Consider the following 18,419-nt stretch of genomic DNA (forward strand, 5'->3'; position numbering starts at 1 on the left):
TGCACTCTGTTGTGACACAGCAGAATCTGCACCATTCCAGAGAAACATAAAAGACACAGAAACCAATCAGGATATTGATCTCTCATCCAGACACCTCTGCACTGACTTACAGCCAGTTGAAATCAAAAAAGCCAGTTACTCTGAGGGTCTCCAAGTGTTGACAGAGACAGAAGTTTAAGGGAGGAATGGGGACAGTGTTAACTGGATGCTGAACTAGACTGGTATGACCTCTGGGAGGAAAGCTACACACCGAAGGGTTTACACAAGGAAAACACAAGATTAATAGAGGGAAGAAACATGCTTTCTGAGATCTGCATCTGTAGCTGGGTCAAAATCAAAACAAAACAAAAAAACAAACAAACAAAAGAAGATGAAACAACTTTCAGGAACCAAATCCTTCCTCAAGTTCCTTAGGATCTCATGAGTATAGCCAAAGCTTATCTGCCCCCTTTCTAACTCTATCAATTCTGATCTCATTAAAAAAAAATACTACCTCTCCCTGTAAACTCTGTCTCACATGCTGAGGCCACCAGCACTGCAACAGCAGTACTGCTGCCTGTGCTTATGCCACAAATCATTATTGCCCCTGTCCTGGTGCCTAGGGTTCTCTGTGAAAGCACAGTCCTTACATGGATCTCCACCAGTGCATTGAGAATGTCATCAGTCCCCACTAGGGGCCAGGCTCATCTGTCACAGGACTCCAGCCACCCAGCAGAACAACTGAGCTGTTGCACCTGGGACAGTTTAGACATAACCTATGGGTAACTGGGAATAACTACTTTAGCTCAGCAATAATTAGCTCCCTGTGGGCAGCTGTAGACTTGTCCACAAAAAGATTGCTTTCTGCAGAAAACACCATCAAGGAGCTAAGGTGATTGCTGTGTTCATACACTCTCAGGAGTTCTCAGACCACTGAAAATAAGCAACACTGTACTGAGTTTTTTGGCCTAGATTCTCCTCACTTTCTGCAATAAGTGATGTTTGCTCATGCTTTCTTGTACTTTCAGAGGAAAGTCTTCATCTGTTGGTAAAGATCACTTCTGCTCTTTTCTTTAGACTTCAAAGAACTAAGTAACACTGATGCAATTTATTTATTTATAGAAAATACCAAGCTTTTCTCCAAACAATACTTTCCCACTCAAAACAGAATTTCCTGAAAAATAATCCCCATTTTCATTAAAGCCTTGTGAACTCTGGAGCAATTTGAGCAACTCCATTAGAAAACTTGATACAAGACATGCTTGAAAAATACTTTCCCCAGAATTCCACCAGGATTTATTTTCACCATAGGAATTCTCCAAAATACCATTATGCTAGATTCATACATAAAACAAAAGACAATCCCTGACCACTGGGATTTATAATGTAAGCTCTACACACGAGAGTATTGCAGCAGTTCAGGTAGTCTTACAGGCAGTTGCAGGTTGTTGCTTAAATTTGGAAAGTGATACCCTCTCAGTAGCCAATACTCAAAGGCACCAATAAGAGAAGGTGTGGGACAACTGTAGGGAATGGCACATTACAGCTGTAGAGAAAGTATGGGCTCCACTACTGCACAGTTATGGGATTGAATACAACTGAGATTGACCTTAATGAGAAAGCTGCTCATCAAATTAGCTCCTTCTTGGTACAGCACACAAAATTCAGACATATTCCAAGGTTTGCCCACAAATAAATGACCTGCTCTGCAAGACACATGAATTTTAAGAATTGACTGTAAAAGATGATGGCGATACTGGCTCCTGGCCGCATCAGAGCAACCCTGAGAACTGAATGAAAACTTAAGCACACAACAGAGGACAGGATTTTCTCTTAATGTATCAATTTATGTAATTTGTCCAATCTTAGTCATGTGCTGGGCATCCTTAAATAACTATTGATCAATCACATAGAAAGTCAGTCAATAAATTCAGAACGATGGCCTAGTGTTTTATTCATAGGACTTCTGCCTACTCTCTCTCTCTCAGTAGCTATTTCTTCCTTCCTTCTTCATTACCTCTTCCATTTTTCATCATGTGCTATGTTATTTATTTCCTTTGCCTGGTAACCAGCCCCAGTCTTTTCAGACTGCCTTCATGGGCAGTTTTTTTTTTTTTTCAAGCATAGGATCATTCTCATTTTCTTTCTTTGCACTGCAATTCTGCAAGATCTTTTCAGAAGTGCTGCACAACAGCATTGCACATGATAAGGAATCATTGATTTATAATGGCACTATAACATATTCTGCATTTTTCTTTCCCTATCCATTATGCATCATAGTACCACATTTGCTTCAAGTGCACAGTTACCCAGGCTAATGCTTCCCAAGGATATTACACTACAGGTCTGTTCATCAACTTGATTAGAATGGATATTCACTAGTAAATAACTGCATGCAGATAAGCTAAAAACATCGACATCAATAGCTGGGATTCTTCTGCCCTAGTTTTAGGTGTCAAAAACTTAGGGATCTTCTCTAAGCTATATTTAGGTTCCTTCTAATAGTAACAAGAAAGGCGTATTCAGAGAGACCCTTCCATCCTGCAATAGGTACAACAAATATTGCCCCTGAAGGTTTTGGTCTCTCCATTCACTTTAGAAGAACACAGGCTACTGATTTAGACTGAAAAACTACTTTTTTTTTTTTTTTTTCCATGACAAAAGTTAAGAGAAATTAATTCCTTTCTCTACCCCAAGACACTACTTCTGATTTCTTCCAGCACAGACAGATCCAAACTCATGCAGCCATCCTTTGTGCAGCTATCAAACCTCTCCGGGTTCTTAAAACTTGATTTGATATTTATTTATTCATCTCTTCTCTAATATTTGAAATTCAAAAGAGCTGGCTCCCGTATTTCTGTCCAAGATTATCCAGACAGAATGATATGCACGAGACACTGCACACACAGTCAATCTGACATATCCCATAATAGGCAGCTACATCACATGGCTTGTGAAACTAATACATCCAGGACATATCAGCACTCCTACATATGTACTGAGCAAACTCTGCATAGCCCATCAACCATATGCTGGACATGGTGGATTTAACACACCTTCAGCTCACAGTGTGTGCTGTGAATCTGAAGTGTCTATGTGTTACTCAAGTACTACATGGACCCAAGCCATGCCCAGCTTCTGCAGCCACTTGTGACAGGCTGCTGGATAGTTAGAAATCCTGCAAGTGTGATTAAAAAAAAAAAAAAAAAAGAGGGAAAGCAACAGACAACTTGTGAAAGGGAGAGCCTCCTGCCTAAAACAGCAGCGACATTCAGTGCGTTTATTCAATGTGGTTTTTTAAAGTGTGAGCAAACATCCATTAAACTGTAATAAAGCACTGCTAAGGATAATCAAGGCATTTATGGTATTATATACACATGCATGCATGTCTTTGAATACACACACACTTGCACACACTTTTCTTTAACCTGAAGCTGAATAGCCAATTAGCAGCTATTAGCTTGAACCGCTCACTGCTAATTTGAGACAGAGGAATGTGTACACATAACAAATGTCCTCACTGTGACCCCGAGGTTCTAAACACAGCAGCCTTGGTTTAACACAGCTGGGAGCTGTGGAATGAGAAATGTCTGTAAGGCCTTTAAAGGAATTGGATGTTCCACAATACCCTCAGCCACAGACAAACTGCCAGATTAAGAGTCTCTCTACTGCTTGGAAGGCAGAGCATTTATCAAGTGGAAAGCCATTGCCTGTAGCCAAATTGTGACTTACAGAGTTGCAAAAGCTATGTTCTCTCTGTTTTCTAGCAGCAGGTCTCCCCATGATGCCAAAGGAAGTGGTAGTAGACTAGGTTTCACAAGGAGGTGTGCTATGTGACCATAGCAATTGGTCATCTGCAGAGCAGCAGACTACCCTCCTCACAGGAGAAGTCTGCCAATGTTACTGAAGTGCATGCAGTTTCCATATTGTGGTTTTATCAGGTCATAGGCATCCAGTCCTCCACTTAATCCCAGCACTGAATTATCAGCCATTACCACTTATACTCCCATTTCTAAGAAAATTTCACAATAAACAGAACAGAATTTTCTTATGATTTGGATATATTTAAGAAAAAAGTTCCCCCCAGGAATGTAAAAAAGAAGCTACACATAACCCAGTCTTACTCCAAAAGGGAAGCATATGTCTTTTCTGTACCTCCTGGATCCAAGCTCCATCTCATCTCATCATCTCATCTCACTCCCCCTCTTCAGCGTTGGTGACAAGCAGTTCACATCATCATGTCTGTAATCACTGTGTCTCCTGAGCTTTCTACAACCTGGAATCACTGCAGCCTGGCTCTCAGTATTCACCCAAACAGCGCAGCTTCAGGAGGTGTTCTTCCATACTCTACCATTCAATCTCACACTTCCACAAGTACAAAATGGAGAGATAACCTTGTTCCATCCAGCATCTTTATTCCCAGAAAAATCTCAAAGCTAAGTAGTTTCTCATTCAGTTTCTGTCACTTTCTCCTCATCTCCAAAATCATCCTTAACTAGCTGACAAATTTACAGCCATCTTCCACTCTGAAGTTGTCCTATAACGTTTTACAAATCCCTCTACCATTTTACCTCCTACTGCAAATCTTTGTTTGCACCTCTACCATTACTTGTCCCATTAGCACAAACCATTTGCTACAAGGATCACTCACACCTTTCCTTTTGTTCTCGTCTGTTCTCTCCATTTCATCACGAGCATCTTTGTATTTTCCAAGTAGCCACAACAAGACCCAGTTCAAAACATGGATGGTTATGATTACTGATGAATGAACTTCCAAAATACATCAGATTCACCATGACACCAGTGATGAGAAGAGAGATCAATTGTTTTGTCCCAGACTGTATAGCTAATCTGTAATAGGCAGGTGTGGACTCCCAGCTCTTAGGACTTGCAATCCTATACACTTGTCCTAAGAATAGCCACCTCTCTTGCATAGAAAAAGTAGTATGCAAGTAGAATTCATATCATATTTGTATCAAGCCAACATACCTGGATGAAGATATATTCATCCTGAACAACAAGGGAGCTGATGTCAATGGATCGCGAAAACGGTCTACTCCTTTTGGTCTCCGAGCACTCCTGGATCCGACAGGTCAGATAGTGAGTGTCTGTAATGGGAGAATACGTACACATGAGAACCACCCTGCTAGGAGCCTGTTGTCTGCAAATCACAGAATCACAGAAACATTCAGGTTGGAAAAGACCCTCAGGATCACCAAGTCCAACTGAGAACCCTACTCTGCAAGAGTCACCCTTTAAACACATCCAGGGTTGGTGACTCCACCACCTCCCTGAGCAGCACATTCCAAATGTCAGCAGCAGCTCAAAACAAAGGGAAATCCTAACCTCATCTCCAACTACATAGACGCCACTGCATGATCTACCTCCTGCTTTTAAATCCACCTACTCTCTGGAGTCAGGAATTTGTCACACTTCCACACCCACCATTCCCTTTTCCACTGTGCAAGCATCCCTTAGGAGTTCAAACCATAAACTGGAGGTACAAATTGTAAACGCATCAGAAAACTGATGATGAGACTGTATGGAGCAGAAGGTAAAGATTTCAAAAGCCACCCAGGTAACATTATTGATTCCACTACTCTGCTGGGAATTATATCTTCATCCTCCCTATGAAATATTCTATCCTTGATGACTGGTTTTAATTGCAGTAGTAACACAGAAAGAGGGGGGAAAAAGCCCAGAGCTGCACTATTAATTTTAACTTATTTTGCTGTGAAAATGACAAGTATCTCCCAAAATTAAGTATTTATAATCAATACAGTCTACGCATGAAAATATCATGGACATGAAATAGCATGATTGGGCTGAGGAGTCCCAAAAAGTAGTCATATGCACTGCAAGAGGCATCAAATGCTTCTGTCTAGAGAGAAGGTGAAAAGACTAATGGGACACCTTGTCAGTCATTGGCAATGCTCGAGAGAAGGAAATGGGACTGGGACTGGGAGAAGTACATGAAGAAGACATAAGGCAAAGGCAGACAAAAAGAAAGTTGCTCAAAGTGGCAGAATAGACGTGCTCACCTCCAGCAAGTTGGCAGGGGTTATAGGGGACTAAACATTGTCTCACTTGGGCTCATAAAGGATCTTATGAAATAAAACAATCAAGGCACTGTGTCTCTGGATATATGCAATCTAAATATGCCATCTCTGCCTTTCAATTGCTCTTCTGAAAACTGCAAATTAGGGAAAAAATGAAAATACAGTAAAAGTGACAGCTGCAGTGATAAAAGGGTCGTATCTTTTACACTGTGACACTTCCACTGGCTTCTTAGATTCACTCTCCTGTTCACTTTTCTACAAAGGTTGAGGATAGACCATCAATAAAGAAAACTGAGTTTATAAGGGCTGAGGTGAGCCTGTTGCAATGATTTTAGGTCACAAATGCACCTCTTAACAAGGATCCTGTTAAATGTAGCACAAAAGGATAAAAGGGAAGTTTTAAGAGAGTGACTAACCTAGGAAAGCTGCTTACAGGATTCTCCATCCCAGGAAACTTGCTATTGTCCTTACCCTGTGTCTTTCCAGTGACAGCAAAATAAGGTTCAGTGGAAAGCACTTCACAGCACAACTGAAATCCTTTGATACACAGCTAACTGCCTTCCCAGATTCAAAGACAAGCTCCACAAACTGGCAGTTTCCCCCTTCCACAGCCTCATCCTACCAACTGGCTCTTAAGAATGCAAATGAGAGACATTGATAATAATAATGTTTTACTAGGATGCTGTCTTTAAAAAGTCACAATTACAACCCAGCTTTAATCTAATAAAAGTGTCCACTTGCATGACTGAAGGTGTATGCTTAAAGGCTGCAGACCTGGTTCTGGTTTGATGCACTGGGAATTCCAGGTTAATAAGGGCTACATGGCTGATTCAGAGCAGTTGCATAGATCTGGTGCAGTAATGACAACAGTCCCACTGATGATGCTAAAGCAGCAGAAATCGTTGCTGGTGCCAGCTCAGAGTATCTGGAGATAATTAAAGTGTATGGTGAAAAATATCTGACCTAGAGACAGTGCCAAGTAACTGGAGTTCTGCTTTCTTCCAGTACAAAATATTAGCAACAGCAGAGAGGTCATACTCTCAGATGGGGCAAATTAAGGTTCTTGATGAGCTGACACACATGCACTTGCTCCAAAGCTGGTATCTACCTCCTCAGCATGGAATCTAAGACATCTTTTCAATGGATAAAAACAACTTGTAAGAAAGTAAGAGGGTCTTACATACTGCCATGCTACCCAAAATGCTCCTCAGCCTTGAATTCTTCTTCGAGGTAGCACTAAAATTAGGCAGAACAAGGAGAAGAGGTCAGGAGTCATATTTTTAGAAGCTCATTCCCTCTGGTATGTTTTCCTACACAGTTGCCTGGATATTCTTATCCCTCCAGAAAGGGTATAATTTGCTGCTGCTGAGTGACAGAATGGGAAGAGGAATAAAAACCTGTCACAAATAAATGCAAATAAATCACAAGTGTTGACATGACAACTAGCTTCCTGCCTAGTGGGAAATGTGTCATTTCAAGTGTGTTACACCAGCAATCAAATATACTCAAAAGCATGGCACCTGGTTAATATTCACAGGAAGCTGGTGGTGGGGAAGGGGGGTGGCTCACTACTCTTTTTCCATTTTATCTCCTTTTTATTTCTTTTCATATATTTTACAACACATGGCCTATTTAAAAAAAAAATTTAAAAAGAATGAAAAAGAGACAGAAAACCTATCTTCAAACTTACATGTCTTTGGACAACAAAGTAAGCTCAAGTGTTGCTTTTCTTCTGCTGCCTTACAGAAAAGGAAAAATAAGTCCATTTAAAGTAAGATTAAAAAAAAAAACACCAAAAAACCCAAAAAAAACCCCACAAAACAGGTTAAAAAGTGACAACACCTAGTTCACATTTGTGTGCAACTGGAAGCAAGAAACAACCCCAAGTCCCTGCTCAAGCTTTGTGAAGGGCATCATTCCTTCAGGAGCTCTGGTCCCATTCACAGAACACATTCTCCTGTATACAATAAGTACAAAGCTTATCAATAAAAAATGACAGTTGAGAGGAAAGGCAACATCCTAACTTCCAAGGTGTTATCTCCCTCTTCTCTGAAAGGGGTTAATTTTTCAGCCCTGTTTTGCACTGCCACAAGGAAAAAGGACAGGTGCCCAGAGGGGCAGCTGGCATGTGCCCAAACTATGCCTTTGAAGCCTTGATTACCAGTCACTGGGAGATGTATGCCCTAACAAAGGTTAGCTTCTATCTGGAGATTATTTCCAATTTGTATTTCACAGTGTCACAGTATATCAGAGGTTGGAAGGGACCTCAAGAGATCATCAGGTCCAACCCCCCTGCCAGAGCAGGATCACTTAGGGTAGTCCACACAAGAATGCATCCAGGTGGGTTTGGAAAGTCTCCAGAGAAGGAGACTCCTCAACCCCCCTTCTCTGGAGACTTTCATCTCATGCAACACCAGAATTAGAGAGTCTGGGTGTTTTGGTTTGGCTTGGGGGGAGGTGGGGGTGGGTTTTGGGGTTTTTGGTTTGGTTTGGCTGTTTTGTTGTTTTTTTATTTCTTTCTTACATTTCACTGCAAAAGAGCTCCCTATTTCTTAGACTCCAAAACTTCTCTTGCTAATAAACCAACATCCAGTTACTTTCTCAGCCCATCTGTGAATGAGGCAATATGGACATCAAGCAGCCTGGAGGCACAAACCCTTCCCACCAACTTCTCTCACTTCAGATTAGGGAATGGCTCTCTCAGAGGTGCAATCATTTACCAGTAGAGGAGCTCGAAACACCTCCCCCTTGCTAATTAACTTCGTGTATTTTAAGCCTTTTTTAGAAGTGATAGAACTGAAACAACTTCTTGAAATTCTCAGTGATAAACTCAGGAAGTAAGAGAAGATACTAAGTTTCTTATTTGCCCATTAGTCATGACAGATACATCAGAAAGCAGAAGAACAAGAGGCTCTCTCTAACACCTAGATATGTGGGTCGCTGATGAGAGACATTAAAACAGTCAAAGCTGTCACTGTGCTGAAGGCTGCAAAGAGCAGACTTAATGTGAACATTACTGTGACTTGGGACAAGAGGAAACAGCCTCAAGTTACACCAGGGGAAGTTTAGATTGGACATTAGAAGAAACTTCTTCACTGAAAGGGTTTTCAGCCACTAGAATAAGGTTCTCCAGGGCAGTGGTATAATCCCCATCCTCGGAATTGTTTAAAATACACATAGGTGTGATGCTAAGGGACATGGTTTAGCCCCAGAGTTGGTAGTTAGATAGAGGTTGGACTCAATGATCTTAAAGGTTTTTTCCAACCAAAACAATTCTGTGATTTGTGGAGACACAAGACAGCAGAACCTGCTCCTTTCTGGCAGCACTAGCAAGGCAGCTAAAACCAGCTGTGGGTGGTCCAGCATGATTAACAGAGAGAAGGGCAACTAATGGAAATAAGTTCCATTGGCACGTTGGCTCCCTTTAAGTTAAATCCTGGTGTCAGGCAAGACTTAAAATCATAAACTGACAGTGAAGGTTACCATGGGAGATAGGAAAAAAAAAATAGCTAGCCTTGACAATTCTTCCCCAAAGGAAAAGAGGATCTAGAAATATAGACAGGACTGTAAGTTATTCCCCAGGAATTAGTTACCCTGTTCTATCTTTTTGGTTAGGTTTCCCCCCACCTCTTTTCCCTTTAATTAAAATCCTGTTTATTGCATCTGTGAGTGGGGAGAAGATTATCTCACTGAACATCAGAAAGTTTAATGTATCTTTCCCAGGAGTGCTGGTGAGTGCTTGTGTCAGTGTGTTTGTAATAACTCCCTTGCATCCAATCCTGTCCTTGCTGCTGCCTATTACACCCGGGCAGAAGGTACAATGCCCAAGGTCCCCACATGGTTTTATAACTTAAAAATGCAAGCCCAGAGTATTATTCTGCTACAACAGCTCTGCCAAGATGACAAAAAACGTGAAAAATTTCATCTGCTACAAAAGACAGGAAGAGCTTGAGATCTGCTAGGCATAAGAATCAGCTGTAGCTTGCAAATATTCAAGGTGAGCAGACAAGGAGGCAGTTTTTTTTTTCCCCAGAGACCCTACCATTCCTAATGGCTGGACAGGCAAAACCATGGGGCAAAATGTCTTTGAGGACACACAAGAGCTGTGAATAGAACTTTCACCTTGCAGCTCCGTGAGCTTATGGATAGCCCTGACTTATTCATGGATAAATGAGACTCGAGCAGGTCCTGCCATCTGTTCCTAGCCACAGAGAGTCTTTTAGTCTCCAGTGTCTGAATTGGTATTAGATAGGTTCTTGAGTACCGTTACTGACAAAAGCAAAAAACAAACAAACAACAACAACAAAAAAAAAAAGGAAAAATAGATCACCAAGTTCAGGAGTCTAACCCTAAATACCACTTCACTTCCCTTCTCCTACCTTTTCAATTTTTGTTTAAAATAAAAAACATGGAAGAAAATAAAAGAGGAAAGACAAATGTCCCTTCTAGAAGTATCATGTACTTTTCAAGTGGCTAGGGACATTGAAGGAATGGATTCTTGTCCCTGAGGTGAACTAAGCAATGGGAATACTCAAATCTATGTCTGTTAGCTCCCAAAAGAAGTGTTTGAGCCACCAGACTGATCTAAGAGGCATTTAAAAAGCCTCCCCTGAAAAGGTAAACTTTCATCAGAAATTTTTCTGATGAAGAGGAAACAACATCCAGGGACCCATTGTTCCAGCCGGTGTAAGTGCCTCAGCCATTTCACTGAGAGCATGAAAGCCTATTTTGGTTATAGAACCAACTAAGAGAAGAGCTCAGCCTCCCATTCCTAAGTACACAGAGCTGTACCATTTCACACCAGGTAGGGCTATAGCTTTGAGGCAGTCGATGTTTTGTAACACAAACTAATATTGTGTTAAGCATTAAAAACTCCAATTGGAGCAACATGGTTCTTTTGTGCTCTGCTTGGCTGGGAAAGGAGTCATTTTGGTGTTGTCTCCCAGTAGGACATGTCAGCAGGGCAATCAGAGCCCACCAGGTCTTGCTTCTGCCTGCTGTCTGCTGGGACGGTGGCTTGCAATGGCCCTGGTTTTGCTGACACCACTGATTATGTCTGACTTTCACTGAAATCCTCAACTGCCAATTTCAAAATGCTGAATTTATTCATTAAAACAAAAACAAACAGCAAGCCCTCAAGCAAACAAGACCTGAAGGAAGAGAGTTGCCTGCAAGCTGGGGATAAATCTTCTAAATGAAGCATCTACATCCTTGACACATCCAATATTCGAATAGCTGTGTGAGTAAGTTTAAACTTTGTTTGAAAATAGCCTCCATCAGCAGTTTGCTTGCTAACTGGCTTGCTGTTTTTCACTTGCTTTTGGCCACTTCTCCCAGCATCTCTGCAACAGCATGCACAGCAGCAAAGCCACTGAAGCAGCCTCCCTACCTCGCCCACCTACCTGCCAGAGAGTTTTGCTTTTTCCACCTATTCAACAAACAGCTGTCACCCTCAAGCTTTTATTGCCTGGTTATTTATTCAGCTGCCATCACTAAATAGCAGTGGGAAGCCAATGAGTGATTTTAGAAGATCCACAGCCTCAGAGAAGCCACCTTGATAGACAGGAGCTTGTTCACAGCATCTGGCCCACACAGCACTTGACTAAAACAGAGAAAAGTTTGCAACCAACAAAAATGAGGCCTTTTCCTCTCAGAAATCCTTTACAACCCCAGCCCTGTGCTGCTTTTCTACTGTCCTTGTAGTGTAAAAAGGACACATGTCCCATTGCTCCGTGGCATTGAGCTGGAGTAAAGCTGGCTCCTCCCCAGGAGCAGATGCATTACCATGCTGTAGTTCCTGTGAGAAGCACCTAAAACACTTTGGAGTGAGTGGTGAGAAAAGTCAACTTACTACTAACACTTACTGTCCTTTTTGCAGGCATTTAAATCCTTTCTACTGCAAATGTGCCTAGATCAATTTCAGTAAGTGGTGAAGAATTTTTTTTTTCTATTTCCCACTTCAGATCCATGAACCTTTTGAAGGCCTGTAACATTTTGGTATGAAGCACCTATTCATATGTCCTAAGCAAAACTAAAAAATGCTTTCGCTATGAGACAAAAGGTGCCTGGGACATAGGAATAGTGGCCAGAGGAGAAGTCTGACTGTAGATAATTTCTCACATTCCCAGCTACAATCCAGTTGTTCTGAACACCCCTGGAAATGCACAGGTATACTGTACAGTGCTAGTAGCCCAGCTCTTTATGATTCATGTAAAACACACAAAATTGACACAGCTAGAAAGGCTCCTTAGCCCAATAGATTGTGCTTCTACCCAGCCTTCACAGAAAGAAGCCCTGAGGCCTCAGGATTTCCTTCCAGTGGCTAAGAATATGCCTAACATCAACCCCCGTGACATTAAAATGTAAACAGAGAGGCAAATGAGTAAAGTGAGTCTCCCTTCCCACTCAATTCTCGAGCCAAAGACAGCTTTTTTAGCACTGGCTGCAGCACTCACATCCATCAGGTGTCTGGGCTTCCATGTGCACAAAGTCAGGCTCTTTATCCAGACCAGTCACTGACCTGGGAGGAAAGAGTGAGAGAGATAGAAGACAGCCAGTTAGATAAAAGGCTGGAATCAGACACACACAGAGAGAAAGCAAAACCAGTTCAAGGCTACCTTGTGACACATGGCATGTATGTGTCTAGCTCCTATGTCTCCTTTGTGTTTTAACACAATCCACTCTTGGCTGCCATATACTAACCTTTAAGATAGACACCTTCTTAGGTGCTGCTGAGTGAACCTGCCTATCCCTTGTCTACAAGATCAAGCCTACAATGATCTTTGTGTGGTGGCAAATTAAGCTGGTTCCAGCATCTAATAAACCCAGAGATCTGTTTTAATGATGAAGAAAGGACAAAAGCATAGCAGCCTTGTGGTTACAGACAGCAAGTTAAAAAGGAGTTTTACTTGGCTAAATAGTGACATGAGAGACTGAGTTTCCTGATCTACCCCTGATTTGCTGGGCAAATCTGATATTATTTACCTCAGTTTCCCCGTCTTCAAAAGTAAAAACAATGATGCACATATGCATGGTGAAGTCCCAATTATAAAACCAGAAGAAAATATTCATTATTCACCTCATTATCCCATGCCACAGTCCTTGAAAATCATGGAACAAGGCATGATGAGTTTCTTTAACCTCACTAAGTGAAACTCAAGCACCTCAATTCAAACCTTCCTGTGTGCTGTTACTTATTCCCTAGAAATGTTATGTAAGGCATACTACAAAGATAGTGTTTCTTCTGGCAGAAGGAAAGCCAAGCCCAGAACAGAAATGTTATTATTAGTGTCCTGGCTGATAAGAATCACTGGGAGATGAACATTTAGTTCTAGCAATGGCTGGCAGGGGAAAAAAAAAAAAAAATCTATAGATGTCCATGTGATTTATGGATCTGCATCTCCTGAGTTAACCAAAGAGTTAGATTAAAAAGGGACAGTGACAAAAATCAGTTTCTAATTTGGTGGAAGCTGAATTTGATACAGTAGATTGTAAATAATAGATTCCCTCCAAGCCAGCCAACATTCACAATTCCCTAATGTTCTGAAACACTTTTATCACCATCTTTTGCTGCTTTCATCCTTGGGGCATAGACAGTTAAAACGTTAAAAAGAAGAAAAAAAGAAAAGAAAAGAAAATACTGATGCTCTGATACATTTTTGTGGATGCCACAAAAACACAAAAGCAATGACAAAGATACAAATGTGCCAGAGTTCAGCTAAGATCAGCCAGTGCTGCAAATGCCAAAGCAACTTCATTATGACCCACTGTGTAGGTGACTGAAACTGGCACTGCTCGTTAACTAGAGCACCTCATCAACAGCAAGTCCATTCACAACACACTGTGAACTGTGGCCAAAAAACCTCAACACAGGAAAACAAAGCCATATAGGCAGAGCTTTTATCATTCTACTCCCAATGAGAAATTGTCTGCTCTTTAATCGCTACCATCAGTTTCAGGGTGATCCCACAAGGAGGAAATCGCCGTCTGTTATCAATAAGGATGCCAGAACAGGCCTGAGTAGCTGTGACTGTGTAATCATCAGGGTCAGATCTTCCAAATATCTGGACACAGTTAAAAGAGACAGTAGGACAAATAGAAATTCCTTAAACTGTCAGTGAAAAACATTATGGTGTGCAGCAACGTTATTTCCCAGTATGTATTTAGAAAGGGCACCCTTCTTTCCAGTCCACAGCAGTTCACAGAATCACAGAACATTAGGGGTTGGAAGGGACCTCCAAAGATCATCTAGTCCAACCCCGCTGCCAGGGCAGGATCACCTAGAGTAGGTCACACAGGAACACAGCCAAGTTTGTTTTGAATGTGTCCAGAGAAGGAGACTCTACAGCCTCTCTGGGCAGCCTGTTCCAGCATTTTGTCACTCTCACAGTGAAAAAGTTTTAACTTATGTTCACAGAGAACCTTCTATGCTCCAGCTTGCACTCGTTGCTCCTTGTGTTATCATTGGGAATCTCTGAGAAGAGCCTCATTCCATCCTCCTGACACTTGCCCTTCACATATTTACAATCATTAATGAGTTTCCTCTTCTCCAAGCTGAAGAGACACAGTTCCCTCAGCCTTTCCTCATATTTCCACTCCCTTAATTATCTTTGTGGCTCTGTGCTGGACTCTTTCAAGCAGTTCCCTGTCCTTCTTGAACTGAGGGGCCCAGAACTGGACACAATATTCCAGATATGGCCTCTCCAGGGCAGAGTGGAAGGGAAGGAGAACTTCTCTCGACCTACCAACCACACCGCTTCTAATACACCCCAGGATACCATTGGTCTTCTTTGCCTTTTGCCTGTAAGTAGCCCTAAATACTGCTAAATTCAGCTGCTCAGCAATCACAACCCTTGCCTACGACATGCCAACAGAGACAAAGGTGCATGCTTCCTAACATTAGTTACGCAACACAACTTTATCAAAGGAAGCAGTAATTTCAGCACGTTTTAGGTGCAAACTGAAAACACAATAGGGACCTGCCCCACAGCCCTTCCCAACAATCTTCCTATTTCAATCCAGTCTTCACCCTGGAGTCTGCATTCTTCCAGGCCAGACATCAGACTTCTATCCACAGTAATTTGCTGTGTCCCAGCACCACAATGCCAGGCTCCCTCATCTGCTCCCCATGACACCTCTTGGGTCTCTTCCATCCAGACAGAGAGAGCACTGTGTCTCTTCCTGCAGAAATGAGGTAAACCTATTCCTGGCCTAGGTAATAAGAGACATCAGACTGCCATTGCACCATTAATTTCAAAAGGGAATATAATTAGAAGAAAGTAAGTATTGCCAAACGAAATCCGAAATACTCGTTACCATTGTGCACTTACATACACAAGCTCCATGGATCTACTCATAGTGCCTATTAAGTGAGCACTAGGGGAGGACAGGAGTCTCCTGAAACATGGCATTCTAGCCTGAAATTCCTTCCCAGTGCTATCTACTTGTTTTCTTAATTATTTTTGGCAATCCTGATGGCTTTTTGCAGAGCAATGACACTGGAAAAAGGACCAGTGTACAGCACTGCCCTAGAGCTCCTCTGCTTGCTGCATACTGTACTTGATTCAAGCAGGAAAGCTTACAAAGCAATCTCCTGCAACCCAAAAGCAAGACAAGCTTCTGTTATCTGCCTGCAGGTAACCAGTCTGTAATGTAATGCATTGGTCATCCTTCCTTCTCCCAAACCAAGACACTGTCTTGTATCAGTGACTGTGATCACAAAACAAATCCCCAATCAATGCTGTTGCTTCATGCCTTGCCTCATGTTTGCTCCCACTAGTAAAGAACACAGCTTTGCTGGGCAGTGCCCTGACTCTTCAATACAGGTATTTTCAGTAATGGTCTCCCATCATTTGTCTGGAGAAGCTTCACATGAAGAATACAAAAAATTCAGGCAGTGGAAAGAGCAAGATGTGAATGCAGTTCCTGGAGCATAAGATACAAAAATGCACAAACAGACAGTAAAGCTATTCTTTTACCCAGTCCAGTAATTTTTCTGGTCTTGAGAACTCACTACAACTTCTCAGGTCTGCAATACAAAAGTAGCAACAAAACAAGAAGAAACATCTTCACAGCTTTGTATTTCCTCATGCATCACCTCTCTGAGGAACATATGGAGGACCTCTCCCATGAAGACAGGCTGAAAGAATTGGGGCTGTAGAGAACGAAAGGCTCTGTGGAGACCTTACAGCTACATTTCAATATTTGAAGGGAATCTGCTGGGGAAGGACTGTTTAGAAGGGATTGGAGTGACAGGATGAGGGGCAACAGTTTTAAACTGGAGCAGGGTAGATTTAGGATGGACATAAAGAAGTTGTTCTTTGCAATGGGAGTGGTAAAATACTGGAACAAAACAGGCTGCCCAGGGATGTGGTTGAGACTGTCCCTAAAGACATTCAAGATCAGATTCAATATGGCCCTGGGCAGCCTGATCTAGTTGGAAGTATCCCTGCTTACTGCAGGTGGGTTGGACAAGATGACCTTTGAGGGTCCCTTCCAACCCAATGCAATCTGTGAATCTGTACTGCTCAAAACTGCTTGAGTAATTAAAGAATGATGAGGAAAGAGGTCAGCATCACCTGCATTTTCCTGTATGTCCTCTACAATCAAGTGGAGCCCACAGAATGGGGTGGCTGGGAAGGGTTTTTTTTTGCTCTCTGGTTCACTAATAGCTTTATTTCAGAGGCTTACAATGAAAAAAGTATTTACAAATACTCAGAAGCCTAAGCTCAGTTTGAAAACAATTTTCCTGCCACATGGTCACACCTCAGGCTCCATGCACAGCTCAGCTCTTGTGTTTTGTATGAGCACAAACTCCAGAGAGCCATGGGGGAGGAGGAAAGGGCACTCTTGCTGTGAGAAATCATGCTAAATCAACATCTTCCACCATCCCTGTTCATTTATCACCACTCAGATGGGAAAATGCAGGCAGAAGTGACAAAAAAGGTCATTCTTCATTCTTTTTTTCCTGCTGACATGTTCCTTGACTGCTGCAAAGGCACTTTTGAAATGTGGAGCCTGCAGCCAACATTGCAGCTGGCACAGGATCACTGGCCACTCAAGAATTCAAATTACCTCTGAATCCTATCAGGAAAGAAGCAATGGTTACTTTTTCCTCTATCTTCTGCTGCTGATTTTCAGGTTTTGTTCTCGTGGTTGCTCTTGATTTTTTTCACAAGATCCTTCCTGCTTTCTTATTCACAAGAGGATAGTGTGTTCTTCAAAGTTGAGATTGGATCCTGGCAGGATCCTTATCTGTATCTCGAAGGAAGAGCAGTGTGCATGGATGCATAGTTGCTAGACCGCTCTGTTAAGTTCTCCTCTGACTGGGAGAGAGAGCAAGCAAAAAGAGCAAGGAAAACACAGTTTTCTGCATTGTCCTGAAGTGTGTCCATGAGACAGTATGGAGTCCAACATTTAAAATGCTAACATATGCAAAAAAAAGTGAAAAGGTAATACAGAGACTTTCTGGGTTACCTACCTACTGCACACCTCAGAGTTTCTACCAACTGTACCATCTTTCCATGGGATAAGCCATTTTTGTTCCATTTTCCACCCATTTTCCAGTCATCAAAGAAAAGACAGCATTGAGATTTAGGTACTCTAACATCTTAGATCAAAAATGCTGAGCAATTTAGAATACCTACTGTTTATCTTTGTTTCCTAAACCATGAACAGATAAGAAATGGGAGGTGGAAGTGGGTATCTCTGGATATGAGCAACATTTGTGTTAAGGATTTACAACAAGGTAAAAATTCAGGTCAAAGGGATCAACCTTTCAACCTTGGCCTGGAAGCTCCTGGATTGAGCTTTTTGCCCAGGGTGTGTCTGGTTTCTGAACAATCAAAATGGCATTGACCAGCTCTGGCTTTGAAACAGATATCAAAACTCTCAAAACAAATTGAGATTTCCCCAAGACACTGACTTGGAAACCAATTTTTGCGGGTTGGATTGTCAGACTGAAAACAATTGTCACTGCTTACGTAAAGGAATGGAAGGAACAGATCGAGACTACTTAGCAGTATGTTCTACAGCAGATAAGGACCAGAAATGGGAAAGAACAAGGCACATCTGTTGTGCATTAATATGTAAAGGGGAAAAAAACACATCCTCTTTCTACAGGCCACTGCAGTCAAATGAGTGGATGTTGCCAACTAGTCTGCTGCAACAGTAACTGTATCCTGTCCCAGAAGTGAACACTTCTGTGTGGTACCAGGCTAGCAGTGCATGGGATAACTCATCCAAGCCATAAAAGGGCCACGTCCGCATGGGCAGATGGGCATAGAAACTGATCCATACAATTCCTGCTTGACTGATCTGGATCTTTTCACATAGCACTGTTGGTAAATTTTACACAGCTTTCCAACACGGGCAAACAGCCAG

At 42.0% G+C, this 18,419-nt stretch overlaps 1 protein-coding gene across 1 annotated transcript in view; it reads right to left on the reverse strand.

Annotated features, from left to right (window-relative positions):
* Positions 1-18,419, reverse strand: part of SORCS3 (sortilin related VPS10 domain containing receptor 3) — a 306,703-nt gene that overhangs the window by 77,306 nt on the left and 210,978 nt on the right. Inside the window, exons 6-7 of the mRNA XM_054382068.1 lie at positions 12,494-12,558; positions 4,969-5,087 (exon numbers count right to left, since the gene is read on the reverse strand). Coding sequence (XP_054238043.1) covers positions 4,969-5,087; positions 12,494-12,558 — 184 coding nt within the window. The remainder of the gene's footprint in view (positions 1-4,968; positions 5,088-12,493; positions 12,559-18,419) is intronic.

Source organism: Indicator indicator, chromosome 7 (genome assembly GCF_027791375.1).
Source record: "Indicator indicator isolate 239-I01 chromosome 7, UM_Iind_1.1, whole genome shotgun sequence".
NCBI classification, from domain to species: Eukaryota; Metazoa; Chordata; class Aves; order Piciformes; family Indicatoridae; genus Indicator; species Indicator indicator.